The sequence below is a fragment of the Mastomys coucha genome, unplaced genomic scaffold, assembly GCF_008632895.1.
Source record: "Mastomys coucha isolate ucsf_1 unplaced genomic scaffold, UCSF_Mcou_1 pScaffold5, whole genome shotgun sequence".
NCBI classification, from domain to species: domain Eukaryota; kingdom Metazoa; phylum Chordata; class Mammalia; order Rodentia; family Muridae; genus Mastomys; species Mastomys coucha.
Genome location: NW_022196911.1, coordinates 39,685,481 through 39,695,548, shown reverse-complemented (window position 1 = coordinate 39,695,548; position 10,068 = coordinate 39,685,481). Strand labels below are relative to the sequence as shown.

The 10,068-nt window shown below is 45.0% G+C and overlaps 1 protein-coding gene across 5 annotated transcripts in view; it reads right to left on the bottom strand.

The window, feature by feature from the left end:
- Rnf145 (ring finger protein 145) overlaps positions 1 to 10,068 on the bottom strand; it is a 45,335-nt gene that overhangs the window by 17,887 nt on the left and 17,380 nt on the right. For all 5 annotated transcript variants that reach the window (XM_031350593.1, XM_031350591.1, XM_031350592.1 and 2 more), the window contains exon 4: positions 4,379 to 4,470. In XM_031350593.1, coding sequence (XP_031206453.1) covers positions 4,379 to 4,470 — 92 coding nt within the window. The remainder of the gene's footprint in view (positions 1 to 4,378; positions 4,471 to 10,068) is intronic.

Here is a 10,068-nt window from a genome sequence, read left to right as displayed (position 1 = left end):
AAAAAAAAAAAAAAAAGGAAGGATGATATCACAGCTTTTGAAGAAGACTTTAAGTCAGATTTTCATTTCATCTAGATCTAATTACATATTTGCATGGTGAACTTGGAATACTTACTCCCTAAGGCTAATTCAGAAAATAAATAACCTTCTCCAGTTCTTAATCACATTTGTGATGGCTTGAGGAACAGAGAGAGGATTTTTAAATGTTTACTTCAGTGTTCCAACAAGTCAGTTGCTTTTCACACAGCTTCTTCTTCAAAGGTTTTCGATACTGAGTATTCTACACTATATGCAAAGCACAAAGCCCAAGATAAAGGCTGCCTGCCCATCATCGCACTTCAACAAGAAGCCATCTGTTCTGAGGCTCTTAATCTCTGACTAAAACCATGTAAACCTCCCAAAGAGCTCAATCCTGAGGGTTAAGGCTGAAAAGTTTGCACACTTTGTTCTTCTCAGAGGACTGCGGCTCACAGAAAGGAGAGTGGAGAAAGGAGTTTTGCCTCTGCCACCCTCAGGTAGTGCCAGCAGCTCCCTAGCCAAGAATGTTGGTGAATATGAAGCCTACTGTGCGACACCAGCACGTTAAACCCACTGTGCGACAAATGTTTGCATACTCAGTAACCTTCTAGATGTTAATGTTTTTGTTTTTAAAACGCTTTATTATACTGTATTGTTTGTGTGCATTATGTGCATGTGCACATTCATGTGTGTGCCAGAGAGGGCCAGAAGAGGGCCTAGAACAGGAGCTGCACTTAGAAGACAAAAGCAAGAGAAACAGTTAACAAAACAAGTGTCAGATAGAAAGAATGCAGAACAAAACTTAACATGTGGAAACCACTGGAGACAGAGCTGATGAATCAGAAAGCCACACAAAAGCACAGCTCCCTTCAAAGACAGAATGAGACGCTACAGAGAGAGGGAGAGAGTTGGAAAGGAGGATCCAAGAGTAGGGCGGCTGGATTTCCTGAAGGAAGAGCACCCAGGGGGAAGGAAGGATCACCAGGAACTGAAAGAGGTCTGGGGAAGATGGAGGATCATGCTGAGATGGAGCATGCGGGAGAGGCTGCAGGAGGAAGCTCGTTTTCATTATAATTAGCCCATTTTTGATGATATAAAATACTCAGAATACTCAAAATCAGAAAGTGAAAGCAGAAAAGCAAAGACTGGGAGGAGGTGCCATGGCCCATGTCTTCAGTGGGCTGTGCTGTGGTGCCTCAGTTTCCCTGGTCAGCAGGATGGAAACTGGCCCCACACCCCATGCCCAGCTCTGGAAGTCCCCGAGTCCAGGCCACCACAGGCAGGACTCGCTCTGGCACTGTACACACTTCCACATCTCCTCTGAGAGACCATGACTCAGAAGGAGTTTTCTTCTCATGACAATTGGTCCTTGTTTTTGCAAGGGAGTCAGTGAAATCCCCTGCAGCTCCAGGAGGCCCTACTCCAATGGTAATGCTGAGTAAAACAAAATCCCTATGGACTCTGTACTCTCCGGATTCAGGACTCCACAGTTAGAAAGAACTCTCTGGGAAGGTTGCAACCTCCAAGAAATCATGAAACATTTAAATGGCTCTGGCTTTTCTTTAAAAGCACACCATTTCTGCTTTTGTGTGTTTGTTAGTTCTCTTTTTGTAGCGCTGGAAACCAGAACCCAGAGCCTTGTCCTGCTGACCTAATGGTCCCATGACAGAGCTGTATCTCCAATTCAGAGGCTTATTATTACTGACACAGGACAGGGAATTTGCTTTAAAATTAATGTGAGAAGAAAAATATCCTTTAATATGGCACAGACATCATTCTTTCCTCATCGACTAGCTCTTGGTTAAGCTACTGATAGTGAGAACGGAAGCAGGCCAGCCTGGACCAGAGCAGAGTCTGCTTCAAATGACTAAACAAATGAAACAGGGTACAAGGAAGAAGAAAAGGGTGGGAGAGGAAGAGACTCGGTAAGAAAATGAGACCGTACAGTAAGGAGCGGGTAAAGGAGGGAGGAGGAGGACGGCAGCACAGCTGAGGGGCCCCTCCTCTGCAAAAACGGCTGGCACAGCAGAAGGCTTCTCCTTCCTGCACGGTGGGGAAGTGGGTCAATTCCTGTTTGGCTGAATGAAATAACGTTATCTTTTTCGTGCCCTTTGAACCAGACAAGCCCAACTGGTTTTCTTCCTGGAGACAAATACGTGTGCCTCCAAGATGGACCTCATCACTAGGAATCCCTCAAGCGCTACCTGCTGCCTGCCCAGTTTTGACACAGAGACTTTGAAGCTCAAGAGAAGGTACCGTTCAGGTTTTTGCCACCCTTCCCCAGGTTTTAGGCAACTTAGCCTTTGCATTTACAATTCAGAAGATGCAGGGAAAACCCTGCAAGGAATTTTCACTCCATACTCAAAAGCTCAACAGGTCCATAGCTGGCCTTGGATGTCACATCAGAAGGAGAGGGGCTACATACAGAATCTGCATTTTTTCCTAAGAGTCTTGTTTCAAAAAGTAACAGGAAAGAGGTATAAATGATATATTTTATATAATCAAATATATCTTAAATCTTATAAGCACATATAAGAGATATTTTACGCCCTCCTGCACTAAGCATACCTTGAATGTGTGTTCTGCACACAGAACACACCACAGTGTGTGAAAGTGGCATTTCCAGTGTTTGGCAGCCGCATGTGGCTGAGTTCTGGAGAGCACAGCTTTAGCTGTACAGCCTAGATCAGTCCCCAGACACACGGCCCTCTTAGTGGTCCACCCCGAGGTTGCTCTGTACAGAGATCTGGGAATCATTTTAGAAGGCCTCTGTTTCCCTCTCTTTACCACTGACTTCAGGAGGCTTGGCTAAAGAGCTGGTGTCCTCACTTCCTGTTTGGGGTCTAGCATGGTGGGTGACTAACTTAGGACTGTATCTATTTGCTTTTAAGCCAGCACTTTTATTTTTAACACTGTACTTCAGTCATGTACAGGATTTGTTTCTGACAACAGGACTCTCACTTTCAACATATCTAATCACTTAGCCTTTCAAAGTAATGACTATCTGTTTAAAAATTAATCATCTCAGATACTTAAAAACCCTTGAAGAACCACAAGTCTCTATCAACTATTTTTGATATGGTGATAAATACAAATAGTTAGGAATATCCATGTGAACAACCTGATGAACTGAGTTGGATTCCTAGGACCCACAGAACGGAAGGAGAAAAGCAACTCCTGCAGTTGACCTCTGATGTACATACACACCAAGGCATGAGCACATGACACATGCATGCATATGCACACGCACACTCTCAATACATGTAGGAAGAAAGGAGGAAGGGAAAAGAGAGGGGAGGAAGGGAAGGAGGGAAGAAGAAGAGAAGGGGAGGAAGGGAGGAGAAGGAAGGAAGGGAGGGAGGGAGGAAGCGAGCGAGCTTATGGTGAAGAAATAAAGGGGGCTGAGGGTGGAGCTTGGCTGGTAGAGTACCTGCCAGTAGGTGATGGGGTGGTTTTTCTGTTTTCTATATAGATAGTCTACCTAGTCTAAGGCATTAAATTCCATGAATTTCCTACCTATTACGCTAACCTTTTAATCTCCACCTGACAGCACTTTGTGTCTACTGAGAAGGCCTGGCTGCATTCCCGTAACTGACGATGGTGTGAGGCGCTGACCCTTCCCCTTTCCCTGACTTCCTGATTCTTTTAAGACAAGCCAACTTTGAAAGACTGTGAGTCAGACCCCAGCCAATGGAGAAAAGGCAGTCACCACCCGCACTAGAATAAATTCTAAGTGACCTTCCTGCCCCAGTGTGCTCACGCCGGCTAGCTAGGTATGGTTTCTGTCTTACCCCTCTTGCAAAAAGACCTGCATGCCCAGCTTCTTCCATGGTGTTCATGCTTCTTTGTACATCATGATTATGTTTCTAACATAAGCAAGTACAAATGATCCCTAGCACTGCATAAAACACCAGCTCACAGGAGGGCAAGTAGCAGTTCAAGGTCATCCTTGGCTACTTTGTGAGTTCAAAGCCAACCTGGGCTAGGTGCTGTCAGAAATAAAGCAAGAAAAGGAAGAAGGGAGGGGAGGAGAGAGGGAAAGAGGAAAGTAACAGAACAAAGATACAAATCAAACAGGGACACAGCACGTAGCACCACTTGCCTTTGAAAACAGAATCGCGGAAGCAGAGAGAAGAAGCCAGGAGTTTGAGGGAAGTAGAGGGAGAAGTCTGATCCCCCCCCACCCCCCCACACACAGCAAGATCCTGCCTCAAACAACCAAAACAAAATGGTAGCTTCATCTGAAGAGTCAATAAATAAACGTGTATTTTTAAATTATTTTTAAATGACTATGAATCAGTTGTTTTTTTACTCAAAAGACAATAAAACCGATCAGTTTCTACTCCTTCGTAATACTTACCTATTAAGGCTGTGGTAAAGCGATTCATGGAGAGAGGTTCTAAATACATTGGTCCTTCATAGGCAGACTCCAGTTCACTCCTTACATAGTCCCTGAAGAAAAACAGTAAGAATGGACTGCGTGAGGGAGAGGCGGCTCAGTCAGCTGCTGTTACAAAAGCTCACGATCCCACTTCTCTTTCGACATCTAAGAGAGACTCAGATAAAAAGAAGTACACACAGGGATCCTTCACCTCATCTTTCATACAGTGGAGACGGACGCAGCTGAGCAGACCTGAGCTCGACTCTGCAGAGACAGATGGCTTCAGAAGCTGTGTTTTGTGGAACTTCTCCTCTTTCCATCATGGTACTCAAAATTTCATACCCAGCAAAAAACCACTGAGACGTCCTCTCTCAAAACTAAGGAACAGACAATGTCTAATGACAGACAGACAATACGGGGAACTCTTCATTTGCTCCCATCGCCACTGGGGTCTTCCTCCCAAGGTCTGTCCTAATCCATTCCATCAGCTATACATAAAACAACAAACTAGCTAGAAAACTGACTCACAGCAGCACAGTCTTCCACAAGCATTCGTTCACATCTACAGAGGATCCATGACGATCCTGTAACACCTATATTGAAAGAGTTTTTTTGTTTTAATTAGATGTATATGTGTTCATCTGTGTGTGGGTTTGTGCCTGAGTGCAGTGCCTGGGAAGGCCAGAGGTGGCGTCAGATCCCCTGGAGCTGAGGTTGAGGTGGCTGTGAAGGTGAGGAAGCACACTTGGGCCCCCAGTCAGAGGAGTGCCTGTTCGTCAGGGAGTCACCAGCTCCAGTGCTTACATTTTTAAACAAGAACCAGATTGCATCAAATAGCACTTTCCAAATGAAATTCCTTCAGGATGGGACAGATAGCAAGCTTTAAGCACTCGTGTGAGAACTGTTCACACTCAGAAAATACAGGCAGGAAGCATGAAAGGGGAGAATCTTAACTTAAATCTCAGGTAGGACTGCCACGAGACAGCCAACAGAAGCTTTTTAAATTAGAGATGAAAGTTTGTGGAAATAACTCTTCCCTGTCTCCTCAACTGTTGCTATTCACCATGCTTTAGAATACTTGCAATGTTTTGAATATTTTTAACAGATTCAAATTCTGTATTTACTTTTTCCATGAAATTACTTCCAGTTAGGCAATCAGGTTGAATTCCTTTAGCGTAGCATAGTCAGCTTGGAATGAGCTTTACATAACCAGACAGGAGAGGGTTACGAAAAATTCAAGCTTTAAAACTAATTTTTTTTTTTTTAAAGAATAAGAACAGTTTAGGGAATGATTAAAAGGTCAGTGACTAAGTCCTTTGGCCATGGAGTATTCTTTATTACCCTCTGATGACTGTCCCTAACACATGATGTACTCAAAGAAAAGAGCCAGAGTCTCAGGAAAGTTTTTAGTCAGCATTTGTCTGTCTAAAGGGATGCTTTTGTCACCCTGGCTGTGTCAGCTGGGGAGAGCACATGATTGGCACCTGGTGAGTAAAAGCTAAGCATCCCACAGTGTGAGCAGCAAACCCTAAAACTTCAGTTCTAAATTAAAGAGGCACTAACACAACCTTTGCAATTGTACGCAGTCCTAGGGTAGAAGAGCAACAACAGGCATGTGCATGCCGTGAATACTCACAAAGCCTCTGAAACGCTATCCAGGCAACAAATTCTGTCTAAAGAAGAAATAGCTGAGTCTTGGCACTGCCAGGCCCCTGATGCCCAGCTCTTCCCTTGTGGCTACAGCACATTCTGTACATTGGTACATTTCAAATTTAAACAGGGGACAGACAGGAAAACCCCATAGACAGAAAGCAGACTAAAGCTGACAGAACCTAAGGACCAGGAGCATGAGTGTGGGGGTAACTGCCAATGGTGGTTAGTTTTAAATGTCAGCTTGTCAATTTGCCACAAATCACCTAAAAAGACAGTCTCAATTAAGGCCTTGTCCAAAACAGGTTGACTGTGGACATGTCTGTGGGAGACTGTTATCACTGACTGATGACTGAGATGGGAAGACGCAGCCTGAATAAGGCACCCATGGGAACAGAGGAAGCTGGCTGGGGCCACAGGAGGAAGCAAGCGAGGGTCCATGTGTCTATCCTTCTGCTCTGAACCATGAATGTGACGCTCTAGGCTCCTGCCCCTAACTTCCCCACAACAGGACGACAGGCTAGCAAAACAACTCCTTGCGCTCACCCTGTTTTTATAAGTATGTTGTAGCACAGCAAGAGAAATGGAAGCAGGCAGCACTAGGGAGTCGTGGTTTCATTCTGAAGTGATGGATATGTGTGGGGATTGTATAAAGGAAACAAGTATATGAATTCTGCCTGGTGAATTTCACATCAACAGACAAGCCACAAGAGCACAAGAGGCTGCCAGGCCTGGGTCCCAGGAGCGAAAGGAAGAGGCTATGGAGATTGTAGAATGGAGGACCCTGCTGGATTTGTCACTATTATCATCCACATTTGACAGTACAACTGCAGACTCAATGTTATCTTCTAGATCATCTCACTGCACAGAGAAATGCCAGGTGCTCACCCAGGTGCTCACACTTCCTAAAAGCCTTCTTTCAGTTTTTTCTTTGAGACAGGGTTTCTCTGTGTAGCCCTGGCTGTCCTAGAACTGACTCTGTAGACCAGGCTGGCCTCGAACTCAGAGATCTGCCTGCCTTTGCCTCTCTAGTGCAGGGATTAAAGTCATTTGCTACCACAGCCTATCTAGTCTACCTTCTTCAGTTTTGCTTGGTCTTTGGCTTTTCTTAAGTTCTAATATGTCATAGCAAAACTTACAAGGAGAAGCTGGGGACATAACTCAGTGGTGGGATGTGCATCTAGCCTGGACTGTGATCCACACAGGAACTACTGCTTATTTTTTATGCTAGTACCCTCCTGGGCTATGAGCAACAGCACTCTCACAGTTAGTTACAGCTTTATGAAATGCTGTAGCAACAATGCAAATATGGAGACCCTCTCAAACTTCTGGAAAATGGAATTCTTAAGTTCATGGATCTATTTTAAATGACCTCTTTGACGGTCTACACCACCAGGTTCCTTTTCATCTAACTGGTTCTGTGCAGCTTTTACTTCAGCCTGAGTACTGCTTGTTTTTGCTCCTGTCTTTGTAAGTTGTTATAAAAGCCAGGTCTACACTGCACTCCCTCTATCTGAAAGCCTTCTAATTCCTTTCACTACTTCTGTTCTTTTTCATGTTCAGTATATGTAATATGTTGTCAGCTAAGGACCCTAAGGGAGGTCTCCATCCCAGCAGAATAATCAGCCTTGGGGGTTATAATCACAACACCCTAACCAATTCCCTCCTGCCAGTGCCTGCACTGCCACCCTCTAGGACCCCAGGCATGGCTCGCTCCAAATGCTGCCACCTTCGCTGCTCCAGGACAACCTATCCCTGCCTATTGACCTCCCTACTCCAGAGAGCAGCATCTTTTCTAGGCCTCCCTTCACCAAGTTTGTCTTTCTCAAGATAGGCCTTCAGCATCCATCTGGCTGGCTTTGGTAGCAGGTAGGCTCCCTTGCTGGCCCAGCTGAGCTAAGCTGAGCTTGTCGGGAGTGAAACCGACTGTGGTGAGGGTTCAGCTCATAGGGAAACCACTATGGAGATGGACTTCTGGATAAGTTAGCACTGCACACCGAACTTCAAGGAGCACTCAAACATCTCCAAGTACAACTTATATTCGCTTTCAGTGCAACTGGGACCAACAAAGAGAACACTGCCAGCTTCCAGCAAATTCTAATTTACCACGAGGGAGAAGGGGGAATGAGAAACGAGAAGGAAAGATGGGAAGGGGGTGGGGAAGAGAAGGGGAAAGGGGGAAAAACAGCTGGAGATGGCTTGGTGACTAAGGCATGTGCCTTGCAAACATGAGGAATCGGGTTCACATAAAGTCAGACAGTCCAGGGGCCACTAATAACTCCAGGATAACTCCAGGCAGAGAGGGAGGGGAACAAGCTGGCAAACTAGAAGAGCCATAAATGGAGAGCTCTGGGTTCAGCCAGGCACTCTGCCTTGGTAAATAAAAGCAAAGAGCAGTGGGGGAAGACATCTGGTATCAACACATTTGCCTCCATGTGCATCCAACCATATACAAGTGAATGGGCAACAGGCACACATGAGCACACCTCAAAACTCATGAGGATAAAGACAAATTCCTGGTACAAGCCAAGAAGTTCTAATTTTATCAGAAACGATCAGATGAGCTGCTCAGAAGGGGCACTACCACTTTTCAATGTGGAAGATTAAGTGGACAGCATACAGAGCCAGCTGGAAGCAAGCGCTCCTGCCATTCCTCAGGGAACCAGAGTTTTTTTCTCCATGGGCCTTTTCCATTTATGTAACGTGTAGAATACTGACAGTGAGCCTCGAGCACTACTAAACCAAACCAAACCAAACACCAGGACACTGCTCTCCAGTCCTCTGTGGGAGCCTCGTCACTTTCAACTGGAACATTTTGGGGAGGTGGGGGAGGGGATAAAGAATGTGTGAGATGCAGAGAGAAGCCCTCAAGGATACCACTTTGCAACTAAAAAAAAAAAAAAAAAAAAAAAAAATCTTGCTATAAAGTAGTATACAAGTCATTAAAAGTAAATGAATAGCAGCAACAAAAATTAACAAATCCAGGGAGCTTACCACCATGGCTAGTGACTGAATCCTTTATGCAATCACCTCTTAGTCTGATGTGGTCCCTGGACAGCGAGGGAACAATCTGTACATTCTGGCCACTTACAGGAAGCTTTCAAAAGATGCTAATTTCAAAGAAACCTAATCTACTTTCATACTGAACAAAGAAGGGTGCTCAAAATCTTTGTATTATCAACAAATAGAAAGTACCCACATAAGAGCCCTACTCAGGTATTCAAGCACCTGCATTTAAGTACCTAATGTACACACACACACACACACACACACACACACACACAAGCGCATGCACACCTACTACGGACTCAGCACTGGGCTGGTGACCCAGGTGAATTTTAATTATTCTCATACCTGCTTTTTCTCCTTACTCCTTTCTGGCCTCCTTGTTAGACATTTATGGCTTAGACTTAAGGGTGTCCAAAAGAAGGGGAATAAAGATGTCGGAACTGGTTCATTTTACTCCTGTGGAAACTTTACCTTTAGTGTATATATGACAACGGTCCACTTGAGGATCCCTTCCCAGCAGCAGCTCTTTCGTAAGGGCAGCCCTGGTCCCAGGTGGCTCACAGCGATGTCTGGGGACACATTTTGGCTATGAGACTGCTCAGGAGGTGCTGCTGCAGCCAGTGAGTAGAGGCCACGTGCAGTCGCCACAACAGAGATTGAACAAGGCTAAAATGCTCCTGTTTCCAGGACAAAGACTCCCTGATCTACAGCTCGCTATAGAGTAGGGAGCTATTTGTTTCTAGTTGACATATAAATTCTTAGGAATGTTTTATATTTGAAAGCAAACCCCCATGCCCATCCAGCCAGAATGAAAATCATATACTTTCCCTCTTTTGAAAGCCCTTTCTAAGTGGGAACTTAATTAAAGGCACATGTACAATCGGCATGTTAATTCATAAATCAAGAGTTAAAAATACTAAAGTTTGCTGGGCAGTGGTGGCACATGCCTTTAATCCCAGCACTTGGGAGGCAGACACAGGCGGATTTCTGAGTTCGAGGCCAGCCTGGTC